Source organism: Trichechus manatus, unplaced genomic scaffold, assembly GCF_000243295.1.
Source record: "Trichechus manatus latirostris isolate Lorelei unplaced genomic scaffold, TriManLat1.0 scaffold00054, whole genome shotgun sequence".
NCBI classification, from domain to species: Eukaryota; Metazoa; Chordata; class Mammalia; order Sirenia; family Trichechidae; genus Trichechus; species Trichechus manatus.
Window position 1 is genome coordinate 6,779,617 of NW_004443990.1, and position 27,153 is coordinate 6,806,769.

General features: G+C 40.1%; 1 protein-coding gene across 1 annotated transcript in view; it reads right to left on the reverse strand.

The window, feature by feature from the left end:
- The window catches only part of ANKFN1 (ankyrin repeat and fibronectin type III domain containing 1), a 185,304-nt gene that overhangs the window by 57,948 nt on the left and 100,203 nt on the right, over window positions 1-27,153 (reverse strand). Inside the window, exons 6-8 of the mRNA XM_004377902.1 lie at window positions 13,573-13,670; window positions 11,137-11,227; window positions 5,847-5,954 (exon numbers count right to left, since the gene is read on the reverse strand). Coding sequence (XP_004377959.1) covers window positions 5,847-5,954; window positions 11,137-11,227; window positions 13,573-13,670 — 297 coding nt within the window. The remainder of the gene's footprint in view (window positions 1-5,846; window positions 5,955-11,136; window positions 11,228-13,572; window positions 13,671-27,153) is intronic.

Genomic DNA, 27,153 nt, shown 5'->3' on the forward strand with positions numbered 1-27,153 from the left:
ACTTGGGAGAGGCCTCTACACTGATCCACGGACTTGGGACATTCTAGCCTCTACAATCACATGGGCTGTTTCCTTGATATAATCTCTCTCCCTAAATATATTTATACACTTTACTGGTTTTGCTTCTCTAGAGAACCCAGCCTAAGACACCCTAAATACATGCAGTGGAGTCACTGGCTATAGTTTAATTCTGAGACATTTCAGTAAACTGCTAGGGATGAAGAATGGCCCCATTTGTCATTGGGGTGAACAATGGAAGAAAAATAAGCTAAAGCTTACAAAGTGCCTACAATGTGCCGGATGAGTTTAATCTACTATCTAATTTAATTATCATAATGCCTTTAGAAGATAGATATTATTGTCCTAATTTCATCATATGAAGAAGAATGCGGTATCAGGATTGGAGGAAGACTAACAACCTTTGATATGTAGATGACACAACCTTGCTTGATGAACGTAAAGAGGACTTGAAGCACTTACTGATGAAGATCAAAGACCACAGCCTCCAGTATGGATTACACGTCAACATAAAGCAAACAAAAATTCTCACAGCTGGACCAAAAAGCAGCATCATGATAAATGGAGAAAATATTGAAGTTGTAAAGGATTTCATTTTACTTGGATCCACAGTCAATGCCCATGCAAGCAGCAGTCAAGAAATCAAAAGACACTGCATTGGGCAAATCTGCTGCAAGAGACCTCTTTAAAGTGTTAAAAAGCAAAGATGTCACTTTAAGGACTAAGGTGTGCCTGACCTAAGCCATGGTGTTTTCAATTGCCTCATATGCATCTGAAAGCTGGACAATGAATAAGGCAGACCGAAGAAGAATTGATACCTTTGAATTATGGTGTTGGTGAAGAATATTGAATATACCATGGACTGCCAGAAGAACAAACAAATCTGTCTTAGAAGTACAACCAGAATCCTCCTTAGAGGCAAGCATGTCGAGACTATGTCTTACATACTTTGGACATGTCAGGAGGGATCAGTCCCTGGAGAAGGATTTCATGCTTGGTAAAGAACAGGGTCAACGAAAAAGAGGAAGACCCTCAGCGAGATGGAGTGACAAAGTGGCTGCAACAATGGGCTCAAGCATAACAACGATTGTGAGGATGGCGCAGGACCAGGCAGTGTTTGGTTCTGTTGTACACAGGGTCACTATGAGTCGGAACGGACTTGATGGCACCTAACAACAACAATTTCACCGATAAAGGAGCTAAGGCTCAGAGAGGTTAAATGATTTTCCCAATGACACACAGCTAGTGGGTAGAACAGGGATTTGAAACAATTCTTTTTTTAATTGTAAAGTTTGTAAAGGCTTATTTCCCCAGTAACCCCATAGTATCTCAATGTGGTTGAGTATTCTAAATGACAATTTTGTAGTTTTCTGTATGCGATGCTTACATTATCCTTCATTTATCCTCTTAGACCAAGAGAGAGTTATATTAAATCATCTTAGAATCATTCCTGTTTTGTGTAAAGTAATTTCTTTTATCTTGGCATATCATAGTTCAGCATTTCCCAGAGTTTGTGCTTTGGAGCACTGATTCTGTGAAAAAAGTGTTACATAGCCTAGTAAGTTAGGAAAATGTTTCATTAACCAAATTCAATAAGTCCCCTTATTACATGATTTCTCAGCTCATTTAATATTCTAATGTCTGTTGTACATTTCCTAGAGAAGGATGTAGAATGCAACATTTTCCAAACTTTCTTGACCAGAGAAATTTTTTTTAAACACAACATCTTATAGAACCACCATTCTGTAGAACACTGTTATGGATTGAATTGTGTTCCCCAAAAATGTGTGTCAACTTTGCTAGGCCACAATTCCTGGTATTGTGTGATTGTCCACCATTTTGTCATCTGATGTGACTTTTCTATGTGTTGTAAATCCTACCTCTATGATGTTAATGAGGCAGAATTAGAGGCAGTTATGTTAATGAGGCAGCACTTAATCTACAAGATTAGGTTGTATCTTGAGTCAATCTCTTTTGAGATATAAAAGAGAGAAGTGAGCAGAGAGACAGGGGGATCTTCTCCCACCAAGAAAGCAAAGCTGGGATCGGAGCGTGTCCTTTGGACCTGGGGTCCCTGCACTGAAACGCTTCTATACCAGGGGAAGACTGATGATGAAGACCTTCCCCCAGAGCTGACATAGAGAACTTTCCCCCAAAGCTGGTGCTTTGAGTTCATACCTCCAGCCTCCTAAACTGTGAGAGAATAAATTTCTCTTTGTTAAAGCCATCTACTTGTGGTATTTCTGTTACAGCAGCACTAGATAACTAAAACAAACACATTTTGGGTACTACGTAAGTATCCAGAGTACATTTGAAGATAAAAACTAATGTTGTTTTTGGGACTTTCTACCATATACTTGCCTTAACTCTTTCCTGATATTGTGCATATTTACATCCCCATAGGGTAAAAGCAGGTACAGGTAGTCCCTGACTTATGACGTATTAGAGTTATGAAGACATCTTGTTTTTTTTGTACATCTTATTGTTCATAATATGTACTACATACAGTGTTGCAGTGTGTAATGTTATTCTTAGATGTTCACTCACATATGTTCACTCTTATGATTTACTGTTCAAAACAGCACCGTATAGCAGGCTATGGCCTAGTTTACAATGAAGTCGATGTCAGTGTCGGGTGTTGTAACGGATAGAAAGTTCCAAGCATTTGATCAGGATAACATGATGGAAAAAATTGGTGAGAAAATCGTCCATATGGCAAGAACACTGAATTTAGAACTCGATATCGCTGATGTAGTTAGTACAGCTCAGAGATCACCAAGAAGAGGAATTGACAGATCAGAACTTAATGGATTATTTTGAAGAGGAAAGAAATGTTGAAGAAGAAAGAAATAATGAGGAAGAGGAAGGAGAAAAGTTGTCAAAAATTTTTACAGTGAAAAGATTAGTTAGAGTTTTCTCTAAACTAATTCAGGGGCCCAAACACTGATCACTTTGCTAAAGTCGATAGGCAGATTCGGGAAGCAGTGAGATGTTACTATGAAATATATGAAGAAGGAAAGCACCATACAGACAACTCTCACTAATTTTCTAACTAGAAATGCCATCTCCATTCCCAGGGACAATCCAGATGATCCAGAACCTTCCACAAGTGGAGTTATTACAGCAACTGACAAAATGCCAACATCACCCAACTCTTCTACATTGTCGGAGTAAATTTTTATAATTTGTGTATTTTTTTAATCTATGTATGTATTAAAATATATCCATAAGTTTATATGTAATATTTCCAACCCCTAAAGACAAATAAAGATTGGATTTATAAAGATACTGGTAATAAAAGGCAATCATAATGAAAACTAAAAATAAAATGAGCTATTTGACTTATGTCAGTACCGACTTACGACAAAGTAGTCAGAACATAACCCTGTCGTAAGTCGGGAATTATCTGCACATGAGAAAAGTTGAATGGAAAGTACAGAAAAAATTGGGCCATCTACACAATCATTTCTTGATTTTTGGGTAGTAATGGGGAAAGTATCTAAATTCTCAGATAATATACAAATAAAACCTTCATTGTCATGAGAGTAGTTTTAACTTTCTCCCTCTGATAAAGACCACACACAAAGTGGCTTACCAGTTGCAAAGAATTATCTGCCTTGGTCTAATTACTTTATTACCTTTGCCTTCCATATAGAAATCAATGGGCAGGGGAGTGATGGAGAGGCAGGCAGCAGGAGGCAGAAGAGGAGAATGGAGCCTTGATAATGCCTGACCTAGTTAAATGAGCCCTGGGTGACTGAGAACCTGGTCTACTTTGGTCAATGTAGGACACTGAAGGTCCTGGTCTGGGTAAAGTATTTCTAGAGATCTGGGAAGGAAAAGCACACTTGGGTTTCCTTCTTAAGCTTCTAGTGCGTGTATTTCCATCTCCCAATGAACCACTCATTAGAAGAACTTTATTTTCTTGCAAACACTTGTCCTCATTTCTAGCTATAGCCAACATTCCTGAAGGGCTCTGTTGTCATAGTAATTAGGAACAAAAACCAAAAAACCAAACACGTTGTCATTGAGTTGATTCTGACTCATAGCAACCCTACAGGACAGAGTAGAACTGCCCCATAGAATTTCCAAGGAGCAGCTGGTGGATTCAAACCGCTAACCTTTTGTTTAGTAGTTGAGCTCTTAACCACTGTGCCACTGGGGCTCCAATTGAGAACAACTCTTTGCTAATGTGAAATATGATTTCTTTGCACCTAGCCAAAACTCCCCCTACACATCTGGCAGTTTGTCATACTTTGGGGGCTTTCGTGTCGCTGTGCTGCTGGAAGCTATGCCACTGGTATTCAGATACCAGCAGGGTCACCCATAGGGGACAGGTTTCAGCTGAACTTCCAGACTAAGACAGACTAGGAAGAAGAACCTGACAGTCTACTTCTGAAAAGAATTAGCCAGTGAAAACCTTATAAATAGCAGCGGAACACTGTCTGATACAGTGCCGAAAGAATGCCTTTGAATTATGGTGTTGGCGAAGAATACTGAATATACCATGGACTGCCAAGAGAAAGAACAAATCTGTCTTGGAAGAAGTACAGCCAGAATGCTTCTTAGAAGCAAGGATAGTGAGACTTTGTCTCATATTTTGGACATGTTGTAAGGAGGGATCAGTCCCTGGAGAAGGACATCATGCTTGGTAAAGTAGAGGGTCAGCGATAAAGAGGAAGACCCTCAGCAAGATGATTGACACAGTTGCTGGAGCAGTGGGCTCAAGCATAACAACGATCATGAGATTGGCAGAGGATTAGGCAGTGTTTCATTCTGTTGTATGTAGGGTCGCTGTGAGTCAGAAACGACTCGATGGCACTTAACAACAAGCCAAAACTCAGCTAGCGTCTCCTAGTTTCAGCTGTGGATTTCTTACCCAGCTGGCCCAGCAGTGCCCGGAATCCCAACAGTGCAATGCAGTTGGACATCTGATGGGTGAAGGAGCATGGAAAATGAAAACTTCATGGAGGCTTTAATTCTCCAAATAAAGCTAAGTGCCTCTTCCACGAATCATTACACAGATCAGAAACCTGACCCTGTCCCATCTGAACAGCCCAAGTAGAAGAGAAGCTCGTCAAAAGCTTCTCAGAGATTCTCTGGGTGTAATTGGCTAGGGTCTAGAGATGGTACACTTTGTTTTCCCCTAAGCATTAGTACAGGGGAAGATTAAAATTCAGGGTGAGATTAAACTTCAGTGCCTGGTTCTGAGATCAGGGTGGGCGACAAACGACTAGACCTGAAGTCAGAAAATCCAGGTTCAAGTCCTGATTCTATCTTTTCCTGGCACTGTGATCTTGGGCAAGTCACTTAACCTCAGTAGTAATTGCCAAAATGAGAACAAAAAGAGACACTGGATGTGAAATTGCCCTGTAAACTATATTGTGAATATATGTACATATGAAGGTTTATTATTATTATTGTTATAATTGGTTGAGTTCTCTCAGGGATGCTCAGGGAATTTTCCTTGGAGGTGAAACATTTGAGGGTAAACATCCCAAAGACCTAGCACTGCTGAGGCGTCTTGTGAAGAAACAATTGAAAGGGAAGGGAATGAATGGCAGCTGGTGTATTTCCTGTGCTTTTTTTCCAAACTTCTTCCTATGGAGAGAGGGTGAGAGAGAAACAGAGGGAAGGGAAGGAAGAAGAGGGGAGTCTCTTCTTAAGGGTTAAAGCAAGATAGTGCTGTAGAGTGATTCCAGATGTACAAATATTAATATCTCTCTCTCCCTGATGAATGAGAAGGTATGACCCAGTTAGGAAACTGCTGAAATTACCGGCGCCACCCAGACCTCAGCCGATGGCCCAGTGCAGATTTTTATCCTTACCCCGGCAACTGTAGTGCTGATGAAGGGCTCGGACCTGCTGCAGCAGACCTTCCAAAACTTCACTCTGTCCCTTCTGTCTGGGCTTTCTGTAGTCATAGTCTTTCCAGTCTATTGAACAAAAGAAACAAACAGTGAAATTTTGAAGCAGGGGAGGCCTCTCCCGTGCCTGGCCTCAGATGCTGGTGTTTTGAATAGACAACCCACAAACTCTTGTGTATGAGCACCCAGTACACGCAGAGCTAGCAGGCAGTGCCAACTGTCTGGAAGCTGCCATTGTTCAGGACCCTATGCAAAACGGTAATTGTGGTTGGTTTCTTGGGTCGGGCAGTTTTAGGGCAAGAGAAAATGGTCACTGAAAGCCAAAAGAAAGCAAGAAATTTTGGAGTTCACTCTGCCCTCCCCCAGTCTCCTGCCCTCTTTTCAGCATCCCATGTCCTAATCAGTTCGCCTGCTACCTCCCCACTCAGCACCCCAATTCTCAACTCTATTTCCACAGTAGGAAAGGAAGGGGTGGGAATATGCAGACTAGATGAAATCCACAGTCCCAATGCTTTTATTGTAGGTTTCACACTTTTGGCCAAATTGACATTTCTTTCCAAGGAAAGAGCCCACGTCAGATGCCAAGAAATGGAAATCTACATTTTGCTCTAATGAATGTCTGCTTTGGTTAGCTGGCAGAGCAAGCCCTGCACATACTCTGAGCCACCAACCACCCTGTCTGCTCTGTCTCTAAATATACAGTATTAGCTTACATGGCAAATTTAAATTGCAATACCCACTGAGATTTTTCTCCCCCTTCTATTTTCATTCCATTTGGCTATAATGATATCAAGAGTAATAACCCATGTGGGACTAACGTCAAGATTGTAATTCTGCTGTCTCCAACTCTTGATTTTTTTTTTTTCCAGCAAGTCAATCATTTCATAGTCCATCCTTTCTTCCCTCAATTTTCTTTCCCCAAGTTTTAGTTTCTGAATCTTTTAAAAGCAACAACTTAAAGCAGTAAGTTGAAATTATTGGTTGAAATTCTTACTCTAAAAATGCTAGTCATTCTTCCCCAGAAAAGCCAGTTAGTTCACGAGTGTCTTGGGCTTAAATACTAGTTGAATAAGTTTCAAATTCCTTTCCCGCAGATTCATTTTAAAATATGGGGTCTCCCTCGTTCAGAAGCATAAGCAAATGCCATGATTTAAAGTTAAAATTAGATAAAAGCACTTCACCTTGGTTCATCCAAGACTGAGTAAATGGGGAGTTAGGAGGAAAGAAGGTTCTGTAATCAGATAAGCTTGGGTGTGAATCCTGGCTCTTCCTATTCCTAGCTCAGGGTTTCTGGGAAAGTTACTTACACTGACAGAACCTCCACTCCTTAATTTGAAAAACGAGGATAGTATATACCTTGCAGGGTTTTTCTGAGGATTAAATGAGAAGATGTATATTAGATAGCGGGCAAAATTCCTGGTACGTTGCAGGCATTCTATAAAGAATACGTTAACCAGAACCAGCCATTGATGGAGAGTTAACTCACTGTGTTCTGAGTAGGGAAAGACTACTTCTCATTCTATCCAATGAGTACCTATGAAGAAGGGGCTTGGGAGATTTTCTAACGCTTCTTGCTTCCCTCCCTCCCCGACGTGCCCTTCTTCTCTTAGAAGACTGGGGCCCAGAAATAACCATCCCCGTCCTCCATTAGCTGGTCAGTGGCATAGCCAGGACTCTAATGTAGTCTTGTGACTGTCCAAATCAGTACTCATCTCATTATATCTTGATGTGTGGTGTTTTTTGTTTTTTGTTGTTTTCTTTTGAGGAGGAGGGTCAGAAGGTTGGTTAGAGTTTGTGTGTTGTGGCTTAGTTGTGGTCAACTCTGGAGACAGGGAATTGGCATAGGTGCCTTGTGTAGACTCTTAGTTCTGCGTGGGCAGGGACAGTGACTTAATTTCTCTCTACCTCGGGTTTCTTCTCTCTAAAATGAGTTTTTGAATCTCTTTTTAGGTTATTTGAGGTTTACAAGAAATAATGTAAGTAAAGCACCATTCTAGGCACATAGGAGACACTCATTAAATGTTGGTGAAGCATAGTGAATTAGAAGTATGATGGTGTTCAAGTGGGATGGGATAAGGAAAGGCTTTTACTGTGAAATTTGGAAATGTTTGAGGAAACAATCTACTACTGGCCCTCGGACGAGATGTGGTGCCCCTGGCATGCAGGCACAATGAGAATAAAAGTTGCCCTCATGGATACCCAATGACCGTTATGAGTTTGTCTCCTTCGTTGAATGAATGCATCTAAAGTGCGCATGATAACATGAGCTAAGTTGTTTGCTTGAGTAAGACCCCTGGGTGACTGCATTACTACATGGTCTTGAACATAATAATACATTCTAATGAGTGTTAATGCTGCCATCACTGCAAGGGGAGATTGAATGGACCTGGCTCCTTCAGCTGAGCCCGATCCCATCAGAGGCGAGCCCGATCTGATGACTTTATGATACATTAGAAAATTGCTAATGCTAAATTGCAGCCCAAGTGAGCACTGGACATGATGCCAACGTTTTTGGAAAGAATGAGTTTTTCTCATAGATGTTTGGAAGGTTCTGACGACTACATAAAATAGGAGACTTTAGGGATGAGGAAGAAAATTGAAAATATATTAAGAAATCAGGACTCTGACAGGAATAAACTTAGTGTGGTAGGAAAAGAGGAGATTGTGCCACATAATACAGTTCACTGTTCTGGTAATGAGACACTTCAACCGCGACACAATGCAGAGCTTACATTCACTGGTGATATCAGGGCTTTCCTGATCGTAACTCAGACAAGCCTGTCTGGGTCCTTTTCTCTTATTATGTACCATACCATATAACACAAAGGCTATAAAAACACATTAAGGCTTTTTGTAAAAATATAAAAAAAGTTTTATAGCTTACTGGAACATATTACCAAATTTCCAATGACTCTGTCATGTTAGACTACATTGTCCTCTAGTAAATATCTCGATACTGATATACGTTACATCACAATGTCATACTCTGTTTATAAAATAGAACTGGAGCATTTTTATATTGTTCTTTCCAAGCGATATGGTATGTCTGCAGCAACTGTAACGATGTTAGGATTTCAGTTCTTTGCCAGGTACCTCTACTAATTAAACATGCCGTTCTAGAATGCATTGCCATTCGCTGGGATAACTACCAATTAATAAGGGACTCCTCCTCATTCTGAGGAGTCCTGGTGGCATAGTGGTTAAGAGCTTGGCTGCTAATCAAAAGGCTGGCAGCTGGAATCCACCAGCTGCTTCTTGGGGGAGTTCTACTCTGTCCTAATAGGGTTGCTATGAGCCAGAATCCATTCGAAGGTAACAGGTTTCATTTTTTTTTTTTTCATCCCATTCTGAACAACTATTGTCATTTTGGAGAGAGATCTTCAAATCAGCTCTAGGAACAGTGTCTGAATAGAATTTGAGTTTATAGAACTTGAACCTCTGACCTGTATAAGTAAATGCATCCATATGCAGATCAGAATTGGCACCGGTAGGCGTTTGGATTGGGTTCGCCACCCTACTCCGCTTTCAAGTCAACTGAGATTAGTGTATTTTGCTTTCTTCTTCCCTCTGCTCCCCATCCCCAATAAGGCATACTTTTTTTTTCCTAGAATGGGATTAGTTCCCTTAGTATCTTAATCTTACAATATTCCCAGTTTGTGTTTCTGACAAATAAGAATAGGACCATTTATTCATCTATTGTTGGGGGAGTCAGGGATCTTAGAGATCTCTGGCACTGGTGGTCCAAGTTCCAAAGCTGTGTATGACCTGCTGTAGCTACCAGAATCCACCAGAGACAGTAGTCAGGCATGACTGGCTGGCTCTTATTCTGCTTGTCTGCCTAGTGCAGGGCAATAATGACCACAGTGTAGGAGATATGGCAGGGCCTTGACCAATCCAGGTTCAATCCTGGCTTGGCCACATAGTAGAGTTTTGACCTTGGGCAAGGCCACATCTCCTGAATCCAAATTTCCTTATTGATAGAGCAGCAGGACAGCATAGTGGTTAAGAACAAGAACCATGGCCTTGGACCTGGCTCTAAAAAAAAACCCCGCTGTTGTTGATTCTGACTCACAGCAACCCTATAGGACAGAGTAGAACTGCCCCATAAGGAGTGGCTAGTGGATTTGAACTGCTGACCTTTTGGTTAGCAGCCTTAACCACTGCGCCACAGATGGTTTTTTAAGACACCATTTTTAGTGGTTGCATTTTATTCTGTAGTATGGATATGATAGGTACACATCATACTTTATTTCACGATTTAATATTGGATATTTATTCTCCCTACAGCACACAACATTTTGCTATTATCAATATACTGCTACAGTGCACATCTTTGTACATAATTGTTTTTCTGCATTCTCTGATTCCTTAGGTTAGATTCCTAGATGTATAATTACCGGGTAAAAGGAAATGAATTTTCTAAAAGCAGTTGATATGTAATGTCGAATTGCTTTCCATACAGGAATGTAGCAGTTTGCACTCTCACAAGATACTTATAATACCATTTTTAACTATTGCATTATTGAAGTTCTTTTTTTTTAAGAAATGAAAATACAATTCAGAGCAATAGTCTCATTATGTAGAAAAATCTATCATTTGGTACGTCTGGAGATGTCTGTTCTGGTTAATTAAAGTTTCTAGTTAATAGAGAGTTACCAAACATACCAGGCGTAAATTATTAATCTTCAAATAATTAGAAGAGGATTTTGCAGGGCGTCTGGCTCATCACTGCAAATGTTATAGATTATATTTGTAGGAGAATGCCTATTAGTAGGAAAACTTTTCTTCCTACAGAATGTTGGATAAGTTAAGATTTGCTAGATTTCATTCTCTTATCAAATCAATGTGGATGTATCCTCTGGTGGTGAGGAAGACAAGACGAGAGTGTCAGTGGACCGTAAGACTCTGGGCCAGCCACGCTCACTGTGCCGTCTCCCTACATCCTCACGACAGCCGGGCAAGAGGGTACGACTGGAATCATTCTACAGATGTTGAATTGAGACTCAGAGAGTTTAAGCTAATGACATGTATAATGAGAATCAAATTTGGTCTTACTGGTTCCAAATTCCCTCTCCTTTCATTCTACTGAGTTGCCTCTGCAGAGGACTCTCATTTTGCAGCCCAGAGTGCTGCCCTGAGGGGGTCTTGCTGGTCCCAAGCAGTGGGGAGAGAGAATGGCAATGGCACTCTGAGGATGGAGTTGGAGTTGGAGCCTGTTTGCCAGGTTGGAAAGTTCACAGCCACCACCTACTAGAAGGAGAGGCGCATGCTGGTGTTGTGGTCTGAGCAGGTCCCCATCCTTTCATGTTATAAGCCGAGACTTGAACAAAATACTGTTGACCCTGCGAAGTATCAAAATGGAAAAAGGATGTATCAGGCATTTTATTGATCACTTTTACCCTAGACGCAAATTCCTGTGTCTGATGAACTTGTCCATCCCTTTGGAACTCCACTGCCCATACTTTAGCTTTCTGGCTTGTCTTGACTATTACGTTTCTATATTACAATAACCATATTTGGAGTGCCTTCTTAGTTTATATACGCTTTCTTTTTTTCAAAATTAGAATGTCATAATTATTTTTCCTGACCCCCCCAAAAAAAACATACGTCAATTTTTAAAAAGTCACAGTTTACAAGGTTTGTTTACCAAAAACAGCAATCCCCCACCCCCACCCTCACCTCCTCCTTATTTTTCCCTCCCCAGAAGCAACCACCATCACCTCTTTTAGCTGATCAACTTGCTTTATAAAATAAACAAGTTATAATGGATATTTTTTCAAATGTGTACATTAAAGATCTGCCTCATTTTTTTCGTGGTTGCATGTACTTCACTGTGGGTAAATACCATCATTTATTTAACCAATCCCTCACTGGTGGACATTTAGATTGTTACTACTGTTTGTGTAATAATAAATGATAATACGATAAATATCCTTTACTCAGTTGTTCAACTAACAAAAAATTAACTCGTAGCTGTTACTTCAGTTTTAAAGCTACTATTAAAACAACAGCTTACATTCTTTAATGTTTTCCTTTTGATGGCACTAAAAATTAAGGAGTTATTTTTGCTTGCTGATAATCTTTTCAAATGTTTTGTATGGCTTTATAATTTTGCTTTGAGTAATATTTTTTTCCAACGACCCCAAAGGGGCATTTTAGAAGCCAGCATTTGATATAAACTGCTTGCAAAAATTGTAAAATGGTGTTTGAAGTAAAAAAAAAGCAGATCTTTGTAGAGCTTTTGCTAGGAATTGAATCATATTTGCCTTATCATATTATGAAGCTATTTTTTTTTAAACATTAGAAATAAGTTTCTATGCATCTCAAGGTTATAGGGATTCTGTAAAAGTGTTAATCTACTTCCAGGCTTTTATGGGATTAGGGAAGTGTCTGCATTGATCTCATTGGACAGCTAAGTGGAAAAACTTAATCCCTATAAAAATTAGTTCAGATATTAGAGAAACTCTGTGGAGACTTCTCCATTTTTATCACCATATCCCTTTTTCTTTTATGCAATGGAAATTCCCTAGGGTTCCCATCTGGCCCTCTTCCATCATGTGAGCCATAGGATTGGGAATTGGGATTCTACTGATTGCATCTCTGGGGGCCACCCACTCAGAGGTTTGTTTGCTCTGGTAATCCATGGTTTTGGCATCTGGTGTGGACGTGTGATTAGGAATAAAAGTCAGAATTCTGTGGTAGTGACCCAACCACCAAGAATTCTACTAGAATAAGCTTGTTCAAAATTGAAGAGATACAACCTAATGAAGCTTCATGATGCTGGGTTTCAGATTATATTTTACAAATAACTGTTTAAATTGACTGACTTTTTAGAAAAAAAAATACCACCAAAATTCTTTCCTTACCTCCTCCATCCAAATGTCCTAGGATATTAATTAATTTTGAATTGTACCAAAAAAAAAAAAAATTCAGGTTTAAGTTTTACTTTAAAAAAGGTTTTGATGATCCAGTTTTGTTGCATTTTAATTGCTTGAGGAAATATGAGGTCTGTTCCAGTTTGATCTGATTCGCCAAGTGTTTTTATTTTTGTGTTTTGGGTATGGTTCCTAGTTCCACAAATAATTAATATTTGAGTTTAGGTTGGTTAAACAAATGAGCACAGTTTGTTCTAGTTTTTCATTCATAGTTTAAATTGGGGTTCAGGTTACTAAGAAACGTAGCTCCACCATATATAGTTTCTTCTTTGTGAAAGTAGATTTGGACAGATTTTTTTAAATTTTTTTTAATCAAGGGAAAAGGATTTCTCTCAGGAAACTGTGTGACTCCAATTGATGACTGATCTCAACTGAGGTTGTGGGGGTGAGGGTTAGATGAGGCTGTTATTTCTACCATCAGACAGGGAGTCAAAATTGGATCTCAGAGCCTTTGATCCCCCCAGAAGATTAGACTGTGATCCAGAAAACAGCAGCTTTCAAGGCTTGCATGAGGCCAGTTTTTTCTGATCTTCTCAGAACATGACAGCTTACAAAGCGGTTCATGCTGTCTGCTTACTCCTTTGAGAAATTCAGATTATGGACACCAGACATATCATGCTTAATGAGTGGCAGTTGTTGCCAGGGGACTGGGCGTGGCTGTTGCTTCCAGAGTAGACATTTGTTACCCAAATCCCAACACAAACCTCAGGGACAGGGGAATGGGACGTCTAACAGGAGGAGGTGGCATTTACCGTTTTAAGTCCTGTGATGGTGCATCTCAGGGTCTGCAGATTATCCATGATGATTTCTCCAGCCAAAGGAGAAAAGTCTTTTGACATGCTCCATTCCACTGGAAGATAAGAGGAGAGAAAGAGAGAGAATGTAAATGAAATGCAGTCATCCATCAAAAAGCATCACAGAAACTCTAGCATAGAATCTCTCTCAAAAACAGTAAGCTTATCCCCTTTTCCCTATGTTGGTGCATTTAACAATCTGTCTTGGGATGGCAAGTCAGTTTCCAGGTTCACAGTTATTTTTTACAATAAGAGAGACACAAAAGTAATAATTCAAAAGTGATTAATACACCCTATGAGTTTTCTGAACCTCAATAGATATAATGTATATTGTGATATATGTACATTTATGTATATGTACATTTATGTGATGTTTTCAGTGTGAGATTTGATTTATATTAAGGATATTTCCCATGAGACCGTTGCTATATAACGACACAGTGCGTGTTTGTGTGTCTATTGTTGTTGTTAGGTGCTGTTGAGTTGCTTCTGACGTATAGTGACCCTTTGTACAACAGAACAAAATGCTGCCTGGTCCATACTATCCTCACAATCATTGCTATGCTTGAGCTCATTGCTGCAGCCACTGTGTCAGTCCATCCACTTTAGGGTCTTCCTCTCTTTTGCTGACCCTCTACTTTACCAAGCATGATGTCCTTCTTCAGGAACCGGTCCCTCCTTATAACACACACACACTCAGACACATTACATTTCATTGTAAATAGAAGACACGTTATTTACTGCGTGTGAGAAGTAAGGGGTACGTTAGGACATTCTCTTCTGTTCACTCCCCAAATATGTCTTCTGCTTTATCATGCCACTGAAAATGCTCTGTCAAGGTCCCACTGACGCTCATTCCACAGAAAGAAGCTTCCTTTCATTTCCCTCTGCATCATTTGACACCTTCTCCTTTGGTGTCTTGGACACCACTCCCCTGGCTGTCCTTCTCCTCTCTGATACCTTCTTCCAATCTTCTTAACTGGTTTCTCTTCAGCTCTAGAATTTGGGGTTTGTGGCTGACTTGTTAAGTACTTCTCTCTCCCACCAGCATCCCCCAAATGGCTGTTCATTCAGTTAAATCATCCAAATCCTAACACCCCATTTTCCCATGACACTATGTTTTTTCATAAGATTCTCCACTGGTTGTAAAACCCATGGTCAGGAAAGATAAATTGTGCATCATCAGTAAGAAGTGTCTGAAGTGACAGTTTACACACGGCAGGGTTTAAGGAGAGCCTAAAATGAAGCAGGAGCTTAAAGGGCTCAAGTCATACAAGGACAAGGCCTCCACATTCTTAAATCTCAGAATGACAAGCTATAAGCCTTAGAGTTTAAATTCTCTATGGCACTTCAATTCTTCAAAATCGAACAAAACCACCCTCAGATACTGCTTTCCCCTTCAAGTCACACACTTCCACTGCTTTAGAGTTGCTGCCCTGCATCCTGTGCTCTTCTTCATTATATTCTTCATTATGGGAATCTAACTTGTTCTCCTCACTCCCTTGAAATTGTTCTCCCAAAATTCCTAGTGCTCTAATAATCAGCGATAGCCTCTTCTTGGAAAATCCTGCCACCTTGGCCTCCCCTGCTTCTTGCAACCTTCTCCCTCCTTGGTTTCAGTTGTACCCTGGTTCTCTTACCTTTTTGACTATCTCTTCCTGGGCTCTCCCTGGTTCCTCCTCCTCTCCTCTGTTTGATATGGTGTTTCTTGGGGTTTGTTGACTCTCTTTTCACTCTGGATGCTTATCCTGGGTGATGACCTAATCCACTTATGTGCCTCCAACTGTGACTCTCAAAACTGTAATGCTAGGTCTTACTTCCTTCCTGAGCTCTAACTTCCTCCAGTATGAACTCTAATTTCCTCCAGTGTGAGCTCTAACTTCCTCCAGTGTGAGCTCTAACTTCCTCCAGTGTATCTCCACTTGAGTGTCTCCCAATTACTTTGCCCACACAGGTTTCACCTCGTTTTCTCAGTTTTAGCTACTGCATTGTCTTATATTGAATCAACCAACTAAAACTCTGAAGCACCCTTCCCTGTTCTTTGCCTCCAATTCCTCATTGTCAGTTGATCATTAAACCTAGTAGGTTCTACCTCTAAAATGTCTCCCATAAGTTCCCCTCTCCCTCTCACACTACAATTATCTTAGTGCAGGCTTTGATAATCATGAGCATCAACTCTGCAATTGCCTCCTAAATGCTTTTTTCTGCTCCACATTCTCCTTATTCTTATATACAATCATCTTACTGTAGGGTCACTATGAGTCGGAAGCGACTCGATGGCCACGGGTACTCTAGGTAGAATTATACTTATTTCATTCTTCCATTTAAAATCTTTTCAAAGTGTCTAGTTGCTTTCAGAATAAAGTGGGATCTTAACAAGACATTCAAGGACCTTTATAATCTGGCTCCAACCTAACACTACTATCCTCATCTCCTGCCATTTCCCAAAAGGAAGAAAGTCCCTTTTATATAAGTCCCTGTCACCTAATTGTTTTGTGTACTTTTCTGCCTCTGTGTCTTTTGCTCATCTTCCAACCTTTGCTTGGTGAAATCCTACTAATCCTTTAAGATCTAGCAAAGACTCCTCTAAATTCCTCAAGAATAATTAATTAAATACACATGTCTCTGTGCTCCCAGAGCCCTTTATGCATACAAGATTTATTACACTGTATTATGCTTTATTGTATATGTCTCTTTCTCTTGTTAGATCACAAGAAACCAGAGAACAGTGAAAGTGTCATTCACTTTTGAGGAAAAGTACCATTCACTTTTTCCTCTCTAGTGCCTTCGTTTGTGCTTGGTGCATAGAAAGTACTTACAAAATATTTTCCAAATCAAATATATACAGTTTTTTTATGCAAATAAAGTGCGCCTTCTATGTTTGTTTGCCAACCACGACCTCCCCACTTTGAAATATTTTCATAAATGTGTTATGCTAATTTTATTTACAGCAACATTAAAAAAAATTGGCATAGTGGTGTTTTCCAAGTACCTTGTTGGGGGAGGGCGCAGTTGGCAAACAAACGTAGAAGGTGCACGTTGTTTGGCGTAAAAATATGGTGTCTGTATATATATGTATATATATATATATATATAAAATATATATATATTGCTTTTCCATCATGAAGATATTTTTCTTCCATGTAAATATTCTCCTCCAGGTACTTGCCCTCTGACACTTAGTCATGTTACAAAATCTAATTAGAATTAAATGATTATCTATTAACTCTCAAATCAGGTCTACACCTCCATACAAGCACATATTTTAAAACATATATATAACCAGTTGCAGCTGAGTTGACTCTGACTCACAGCTACCCCATAGGACAGAGTAGAACGGCCCCATAGGGTTTCCAAAGAGCGGCCGGTAGATTTGAACTGCTGACCTTTTGGTTAGCACTGAGTTCTTAACCACTGCGCCACCAGGGCTCTGGTGTGTGTGTGTGTGTGTGTGTGTGTGTGTATTTCCAAAATGTTTTATTTTGTGATGAGCTAATAGCTTGGGAAGCCAAGTCTCCGAATGTCAAGATAGTGAGGGTTTTTAATCAGAGAATACTGTCTCATCTAATTCTAGCTAAAGGGGGAAAAAAAAAGTAACATTGAGGGAGTTGTTACAAACAAAACAAAATGAAAACCAGTAGCAAATGTGCAAGGATTTCTAGAAATAGCAAAGGATGTAGGAAAATTCTGGAAATAAAGATATCCTTGGTTGCCATCGCGGCATGTGTGATTGATTGTTGTGGTGGAGCTCCAAGCAGAAAGTTGGGGATCCAGGGCATCTGACTCTAGGGTAAGGATTCGGGGCGACTTCCCAAAAGAAGAGCTAGGGATTAGCGGGAACAATGCTAAATTATTCGGCAAGTGGTTAGTTAAAAGTTGCTCAAAGATACAATCTTTAAAATTTCTGAAGAAACCCCATTTCATTTTGAATAGAAACTGTTCATGTTCTATTGAAATGTGTTTTACAAGGCATGTATCAGGTGGAAAAGAGAGTCTTCCTTCTTTAAAAAAAAAACAAAGTAAAAATGAATAGAAGCAGGTTTGTAAGGAAGTGTGGGCTTATTTTGGGAGTTAATACCAAATCAAATTCACTGCCATCAAATCGATTCTGACTCATAGCGACCCTGTAGGATACAGTAGAACTGCCCCATAGGGTTTCCAAGGCGTAAATCTCTACAGAAGCAGACCGCCATATCTTTCTCCCATGGAGCAGCTGGTAGGTTCAAACTGCCCACCTTTTGGTTAGCAGCTGAACACTTTAACAACTGCCCCACCAGGGCTCGCTTTGGGAGTTAATAGTTTTAAGTATTAAGTCTAAATAGATTTTTATTACATGTCTGGGTTTCAAAAGGGAAGGGGCTAGAAAAGAAGATTCACATTGAAGGAAAAACATTCTCCCTGTAGGAATAGGCAGTCTATTCTGGGGCAACGGACCATCTTTCACCTCTGTGTACTTCCTTGGGTTGGTGGACTCCTTTAGCATGAAGCCACATGGAGAAGAAAGAAGCTTCCAGTCATTTAAAGACAATATGGGGGCAGGGGAACAGAGAGAGGAGGAGTAACTTTGAGAGCCAATGGGGAGTTCTAAGAAGGCAACTTAGCATGCTGTCCCTGGAAATTTGTGTGTAGGTAGTATAAAGACTTAATGTTGAAGTCATGGGAAAATCACTTAGAAGCCTGCTCTAAATCCCTGAAGGGCAGAAGCCATGAATATGAAGTTTAAAACTATACAGGACTTATAATTTTAAGATAAAGATCAGGGCAACTGTTTTTCTACTTAGGACTGGGAAGTAGAAGCAGGGTTAACCATGCAGTGGCTCATTGCAGTTGAAAATTTGCAAGAAAGGTACCAGACAAAACCTAGGTGTTAGGATTTCATAAAATTTAGCTCTGGCTCGAACTCTGATTCACTATATTTATATCAAATAACTATGAATACGTTCAATGTGATTCTTTGTTATTTTAACAAATATTTAATTTTTATCTACCTGTTGCCATCGAGTCGATTTCGACTTATAGTGACCCTACGCTTAAGAAATAGAAAGCCATCTGGGCAGAAAAGTTCTAGCTAAACACCACCATGTACCCTATGGCAGCTTTATAAGCTACAGGCCTAAAGCCTAAGAAGAAGAAGAGCCCCTGAATGGCTGGCCTTCTCCCCTGGAGTCTATGATGTGATGAGAGATGTCACAAAATCAGCAAGGAGGGTACAAAATTTACAACTAGAAGTGTTAGGGTCCACCAGCAGAGAATGTAGTCTCAAGCTCAGGTGAAGTTCAAACCTTATGGTATGGACTGTATGGTTAATATACTCCTGCTTTAGCTGATAACACTCTCAAGTTGAAGGACAGCTTTCTGAAAAGGTAAAGACTTGTACTGCAAAAATAAAAGCCCTCTAAAGAGAGAATATTGCAACAATTTGTGATTAATTCCCAAACAACTGATTTAAAAAACCCCTGCTGTTGTGCAAATTCTCCCTAATGTCTCAAATGCCTCAAAGCCTAGAGTTGTTTTGTCCAGTTCACACAGGATGAGGAGTCCATGTAAAAGCTATACTCTCCTTCTTTTGCTCAGGTCCCACCCAAGCCTCCACTTTAGCCTCACTGATCACTTGACCATTAAACCTCAGAGCCATTGCTCATGCTGTTTTCTCTCTTCTACCCCTTCATTCAAACAAGCCCAGTTCTAAGTCCCTTCCTTTCTGTAGTTTTTTCTAGCTTCCCAGAGCAAAATTTATTGTTCCCGTGTCAATTTTCCTGTAGAAATTTTAGTATGCCTCTTACATTGCACTTGCTTGATTGCCTTTTTTTTTTTTTTTTAAAGAGAGATTTGTCTCCTCTACAGGCTATAAACTCTTTGAAGACAGGGACCCTGCCTGATTCATCCTAGTCTTCAAAGCACCTAGAAGAGCACCTGGCACAGAGTAGGTGACTCAGTAAATGTTGAGTGAATTGAATACTTGATCCTTGGCTTCCGAATGTATACAGTCTAAGATCAGCAGAAATATGCTGCTGCGTAAAAGTATGGTAAACAAGAATGGACGTTGGTTGAGCTGCCCCGTAAGTGGTTGAGATGGAGATCAATTCATGGCCTCTGGTTTCCTGGTATCCTGTACTCTCTTCACTTGCCCACACTGCCTCTCAGAAACAAAAAAAAAAAAAAGTTTATTTCCCATTCCCTATCAACACTTCTATGGAACCAAAACAGCATTCTTACTGGCCACACTCACCCTGGCGCCTTAGCTAACGAACGGAGTTTGGCTAGACTGCTCAGCCCAACACCAGAGCATTATGAAATCTTCCCCTGATCCATCTAATTGTGCAGTTTCTAACCTTCCAGGCCAACCATAGCACAAGAGCAAGAGAGACGGAGTGAGGGACGTGCTGAGCAACCAGAGAAAGATCAAATACAGTCATTTCTAGAGATGAGAAGATGTGTCTTGCTGAAGCATGAACCCACTCAACACTTGTGGGTTTTAAATTGGGAACTGACGTGAAAACTCTGGGTCTGGGGATTCTGTTTAACTCTGGCAAAATACGAGTTCGGAGCCGCTTGCCTTTTTTATTTTAAATTCCCCTGGTAGTCCTAGGAGCAGGGCAAGCATTACTTTCAAACAAGAATCTTTATTGTTTGCATAGCACACAGTCTTCCAGTTAATTAGAAAAACATTTTTTTCCCAAATTAAATTTCCCTAGAAAAACAATGATTTAAATTAAGGCTTTTTGGGGGGTGAGGGGTGAAGGACACTAGAGAAGGCTTCCTGCATCCACTACTTCTAGAAAATTAAAAGCAAAGTTGGACTCGGAAGGCTGTGTTCATTTATTTAATGTCAGATTTTGCCATCCACAAAAATAATATGTGCCTATCTGTATACACTGTGTACTCTCTTATTGCCTGCCACATGATAGAAAAACACTCAGATACAGATACAAAGAAGAGGCATCTAAATTCTCAGGGTTTTGAAACATACATAAGCACTGCAAGTAACCATGAAAAAATATCTGCTCCACAGTTTCATCCACTTGCTTCTTTATTTCCTTCCTCATAACTCACCCTGTTAGGGCACTTACCTAAATTTAATCTTTCCCTTGCTCCCTCTGGCTTCTAAATGAAAGGTATCATCATTTTTTTATTATTCTTACTACTAATAATAGGTCTGTCTCTATTTCAATGCCTAGCAGGGTGCTTTGCATATGCTAAAACAAAAAAAAACCCAAATCCGTTGCCTTCAAGTTGATTCCGACTCATGGCAACCCCATGTGTTTCAGAGTAGAACTATTCCGTAGGTTTTCTTGGCTGTAATCTTTAGGGAAGCGGATGGTCAGGCCTTTCTTCCATGTCGCCTCTGGGTGGGTTTGAACTGCCAATCTTAAAGTTAGCAGTTGAGTGAAAACCATTTACATACATTAGGGGCCGGTGAGATGCTTGTGGAATGAGTAATAGTCTTCCAGACGTCAGCTGCTGCCAGCCTGATATCTCTGTCGAGACTCATGGAACTCTTCAACTCTCATGTTCTTCTTTGGACACTTAGCCAGGGGTGCCTTCACACACAACTTCCTTTAGTAACTTCCACAGTTTTGGGTTGGGAAGGTCTGACAAATCGGCACTAGTGGAGGCATTGGAAGCATAAGTAATCCCTAAACCCCAGATCGTATCGAAATAATTTTTAAAAAAATAAATTATAGGCTATTTCTCACCTACTCATCTATACAGGATATAGATTCACCCACTCTTTTTTTCTAGAATGTTAAACTGAGAGTTGGGAAAGTCTCAGATTTATCACAAAGTGCAGTATAAAATCCAGTCATTTATGTCAAATTAAGACTAGGTGTCGAAATAGGGTGGCTTTTAGAGGCAGCACAAACAGGAAGGTGGAGGAAGTCAGAACTTGCCCCAAATCTGCCTTTAGATGAGATAAACACAGTGTCGTGCTGGAGCTGGCCTGTATGGCTGATGAGAGCTGCTTGTTAAAATTTCAGGAATTTTGTTGAGCTAGTGGTTAAACACAGGCATCATTCAAAATTAAATTATATAAACTTAAAATTAAATAAACTGTCTTTTAAAGAAAGATAGTAAATATTCAAAACTCATCATTCCCTATTTCTCTGCATTTTACTACGCTCTTGAGGTTACTGACATCTACTGTTTCTGTATAATGGAAATACTACATAACAGTAAGCTACTCTGCATCTCTTCCCAACTCTGTGTTCAGTGACATCATGTTGGTAGCTTGAAATCAGCCATGGAGGCAGTATTGGCACCATTGCTACAAATCATGGCTTGATTTGTTATTTTGTGGATTGTCTAGACCAGGGATCGGCAAATTCCAGTTCCATAGGTCAAATATGGCCCACAGCCAGCTTTTGTAGGGTCCGGGAGCTAAGGATGGCTTTTTACATTTTTAAAGGGTTGTAAAACGACAACAACAAAGAAGAATATGTGACAGATACCATATATGGCCCACAAAGCCTAATATGTATACTATCTGGCCCTTTGCAGAAGAAATTTGCGGATGGCTCATCTAGACTAAAGAAAGTGATGGAGAAAATGTCAATAATGCAGATCAAATTCAAACGTTTCAGTAGCTTGACATGTAGTGGGGTTGTTAACCATTGTCATAGGACAATATGTGTACTAACTGTTTAATGAAAAACTATTTGTTCTGCAAATTTTTGTCTAAGGTACAGAAAAAAAAAAAGAATTATCTTTGTGAGATCAGATTGACAACAGCAACTCAAAAGGTTTGATGGAAAGCCGAGGGGGCAGTGAGTTGAAGATAATGGGGAAGGAATAATTTGGAAAAGGATAGTGAGAATAGCAGCACAACTGGAAGAATGTAATCTATGTCACTGAATTGTACATGTAGAAACTTTTGAAATGGTGTAACTTTGGCTATGTATATTTTCACCAAAAAAAAGTCCTCCAAGGTCGAGAAGGGAGACTGTTGACATGTCGTGGGGTTGTTAACCAATGTCATAAAACGATATGTGTATTGGCTATTTAATGAGAAACTATTTGTTCTGTGTAAACCTTCATCTAAAGTACGATAAAAAGAAATTTTTTTTTTTAAAGTTTCGGTAGCTGTTACATTGTAAATAGCACAAAAAACTGAGGAAACACTCTTCCAGTACTTGTACTTGAAAACTATTGTCTGATTCAACAAATAAGTTGCTCACACATTGACAATGAATGAGTGAAGTTCCAACATGGGTCTTTGTTGTTTCACTTTTTTTTACTTTGTTAAATAAATGAAAATATCAACCAACATTTACATGGGAACTACACTTGTTAATTGCTGCTATAGTTTGGCTACAGATTCAAGATACTGATAAAAATCCACAAAAGCATTCTGAGAGACTCAATAGGTTATATGGAATTTACAATAAAGCATATTGTATATTGTATTATTATTATTTGTAAATTGTTGTTGTGGGGTGCCTTTGAGTCAGTTCCAACTCATAGCGATCCTGTGTACAACAGAACAAAACACTGCCTAGTCGTGCACCATCCTGTAATGTCCTTGATATCATTCCATAACTCTTCTGGTCTTTGGTCATTAAGTGTTCAATGTGTCAAATCTGTTCTTGAGATAGTCTCTAAATTCAGGTGGAATATACTCAAGGTTGTATTTTGGTTCTGGTAGACTTGTTTTAATTTTCTTCAGCTTCAACTTTAACTTGCATATGAGCAATTGATGGTCTGTTCTGCAGTCAGCCCCTGGCCTTGTTCTAATGATACTGAGCTCCTCCATCGTCTCTTTTCACAGACGTAGTTAATTTGATTCCTGTTGATTCCATCCAGTGAAGTCCATGTGTATAGTCACCGTTTAAGTTGTTGAAAAAAGGTATTTGCAATGAATAAGTTGTTGTCCTTGCAAAATTCTATCATGAGATCTCCAGTGTGGTTTCTATCACCATGGCCATATTTTCCAACTATCAATCCTTCTTTGTTTCCAGCTTTCACATTCCGATCACAATAACTGTCACTGCATCTCGATTGCATGTTTGATCAATTTCAGACTGCAGAAGTGGTAAAAATCTTCAGTTTCTTCATCTTTGGTATTAGTAGTTGGTCTGTAAATTTGAATAATAGTCATATTAACTGGTCGTCCTTGTAGGTGTATGGGTATTAGCCTATCACTGACAGGATTGTACTTCAGGATAGATCTTGAAATGCTCTTTTTGATGATGTATGCAATGCCATTCCTCTTAATTTGTCATTCCTGGCATAGTAGACCATATGATTGTCTGATTCAAAAGGCTAATACCAGTCCATTTCTGCTCACTAATGCCTAGGATATTGATCTTTAAGTGTTCCATTTCCTTTTTGACAACTTCCAATTTTCCTAGATTCATATTTTTATACTTTTCACGTTCTGATTATTAATGGATGTTTGTAGCTGTTTCTTCCCATTTTGAGTTGTGCCACATCAGCAAATGAAGGTCCCAAAAGCTTTACTCCATCCACATCATTAAGGTCGACTCTACTTTGAGGAGGCAGCCCTTCCCCAGTCATATTTTGAGTGCCTTCCAATCTGAGGGGCTCATCTTCTGGCACTATACCAGACACTGTTCCACTGCTATTCAGAAGGTTTTCACTGGCCAATTTTTTCAGAAGTAGATGCCAGTCACTTCTTCCTAGTGTGTCTTAGCCTGGAAGCTCTGCTGAAACCTGTTCACTATGGGTGACCCTGCTGGTATTTGAAATACCAGTGGCATAGCTCCTAGCATTACAACAGCACACAAGCCGCCACAGTATGACAAACTAATAGATGAGTGGTGGTTACAGATCTTTTATATCCATAAATTTATAATAGTCATATATGCATGTGTATATGTATGTATATACTTTTTTTCAGAGAACCAGTACACCACTGGATAAATGCTAGGTGGTTGATCAGGTGGACCTTGGGAGGGTAGCTGTATACTGACCAGCACAGCACAGTGTCCGAGGGATGTAGATTTCCCAGGCATCATACAGGTAACTTTCTGTTACCAGGAGTTAAGAATGAGGTTTGTATATCCCTTTAAGAGGTTGGAGAACACAGTGAGGGAATCTGGGGCAGAAGTTCATTTACCGAGTAGTCACCAACTGGGAGGTCTGCACAGTGGCCAGCCCCAGACCCTGGGCAGTACATGTGCCCAGACTCCCTGTGTCACTTCTTTCTGCCCAAGCCGCTGGCCCAGGAACTGGTGGAGGACACAGCCTGCAGGGGAAAGTTCAGTGGACTTGACTGAGCAACCAAGATAGCAGAGTCAAGGGCTGGCAAATGGAAACCTTGATGTTGATTGTACATCAGGCAGGACATACCAGTCCAGTACTCCTGATGGCCTGAGAGATCTCCACGCCTAAACAGGATTCTCTGGGCTTCATTATTATTATAAATCATAGTATTTTATTACCATTACATAGTATATCATTTGATTTTATGATGATCAGGCTTTATGAATGGGCACTTTTAGTACACTGTGGACTGAAGATAGGCACATAGGTCACTAATTCAGATAAACTTCTCTACTTTTTCTTTTTCTTTGGAACACAGCCATATCCTTGAGTTGTAAGATGTCCAGGTAGATTTTCAGTTGTTTTAGACTAATTTTTTAAAAAGAAACTGTGCATATGACAGTTTTTCCATCACCAAAGAAGCATACGCTTTTTAAAGGCTGCAACGGATGTAGCTGAACTAAAACCAAGCGACAATTAGGGGCCCGCAGGCTGGGGCTGTTGGGCTCCCCGCCCCTGAGAACAGGCAGCATCTGACACCTCTCCCAGAGGATAAGAGCGCTCCTCCTGGGGAAGCATCCTGGGATTCAGAGAGTTTTGTTTTGTTTACAGCAGAGTGAAGCCCTTGTTGCCTTCAGGGAGAAAGCTCTGGAAAGTTACTGGACGTTTTTAAAGGATACAAAGCAAGGAAAGCCAGAATCAGCTGTGGATTTCTACACACAATGTCTTAGATATTTGGGCAATTCCTAGCTTTCTGAATCTTGGTGGTCTCTCATGGAATTAAAATAACCAGTCACAGGGGTAAAGCAAAGACATTCTAAATTTCCTGCCAAAGGACGTGGCTTCATTCAGAGAGACGCACTGTAACTCTTTGGCTTCTCTTTCATTTCCCTACTACCTTCAGTTTTAACATCATAAAACCAGTTGCCGTTATGCTGATTCTCATTCATGGCAACCCCACGTGTGTCAGAGTAGAACTGTGCTCCACAGGGTTTTCAATGCCTGAATTTTTGGAAGTAGATCACCAGGCCTTTCTTCTGAGGAGCCTCTGGATGGACTCGAACTGCCAATCTGTGGTTAGCAACTGAGTGAGTTAACCATTTGCACCACCTAGAAACTTCTTTAACATCCTGCTTTCCTCCTTATAACTTTAACTAATTAATTAAAATTCTCGAGGACAGAACCCATGCCATATCGATCTTCAGGCACCCTCCCTGCTCTTTCTTGTAGATGTATGGAGTAGGGGCTCAGATCAAGTAGGCTTGACTTACACTGTAGACATTAATAGTCGGGGACAGTCTTCATAGTGCCACCCTGCTCCCTGTGATCTACAAAATAAGGACTCCTTAGAGTTGGAGATTTAACCTCATTTCTAAGCCTTACTTCACACAACTCTCTATGCTTACCCTGTACTCCAGGGAAAGGAAACTAATACTTAATGAAAATCTACCAGGTTTTTTCACAGATAATTTCATCATTTATTTTTCACAATATTCCTGCAAGATAGGTTAAGTCTTCTACCCATTTAACAAGTAGCAGAACTGGGAATTAAAGCCAGGTCTGTCTGACTCCAAAACTCACCTCTAACTTCTAAGTGAGCCTGGGATAAAGTCCTCAATCCTTATCCTGCCTACCAAGCATGGGCTGATCTGGGCCTTCTCCAACTTCTAACTTCAACTTCATTGTGTCCACTGGTTCTCTTCCTCTTTTTAGATACTCAAACATGTCAGCCCCTTCCTTTATCAGAAATTTCACACATAACTCTTCCTCCTTTCTGACTTTCATTTCACTAGTTATCTCTTCTTTATCCTTTAGCAATCAATGTAAGTATCACTTCCGCAGGTAAGCCTTCCCTGATCCCCCAGACAATGTTGTTGTTGTTGTTAGATGCCGTCAAGTCGATTTCAACTCATAGTGACCCCATATGACAAAGCAGAACTGCCCCATAAGGAATTCTCAGCTGTAATCCTTATGGGAGCAGACTGGCTGGTCTTTCTCCCCATGGAGCCACTGGGTGGGTTCAGACTGCCAACTTTTTGGTTAGCAGCCAAGTGCTTAACCATTGTGCAGCCAGGGCTCCTTAAGACAACATTAGTTTCTTGTTATATCTCTCCGAATAGTCACCAATGGACATGATGAAGTTGAAGTTAGAAGATGGAGAAAGATTGAGGACTTAATCCCAGGCTCAATCAGAAGTTATAGGTGAATTTTATTCTTAGAGTTTACCAGTAATTATCAATTTGTGCAATCATCTCTTCAATCCTGTAAGCTCCATGAGCGCAGTGACTGTCTATCTTATTAGCAGATGACATAGCA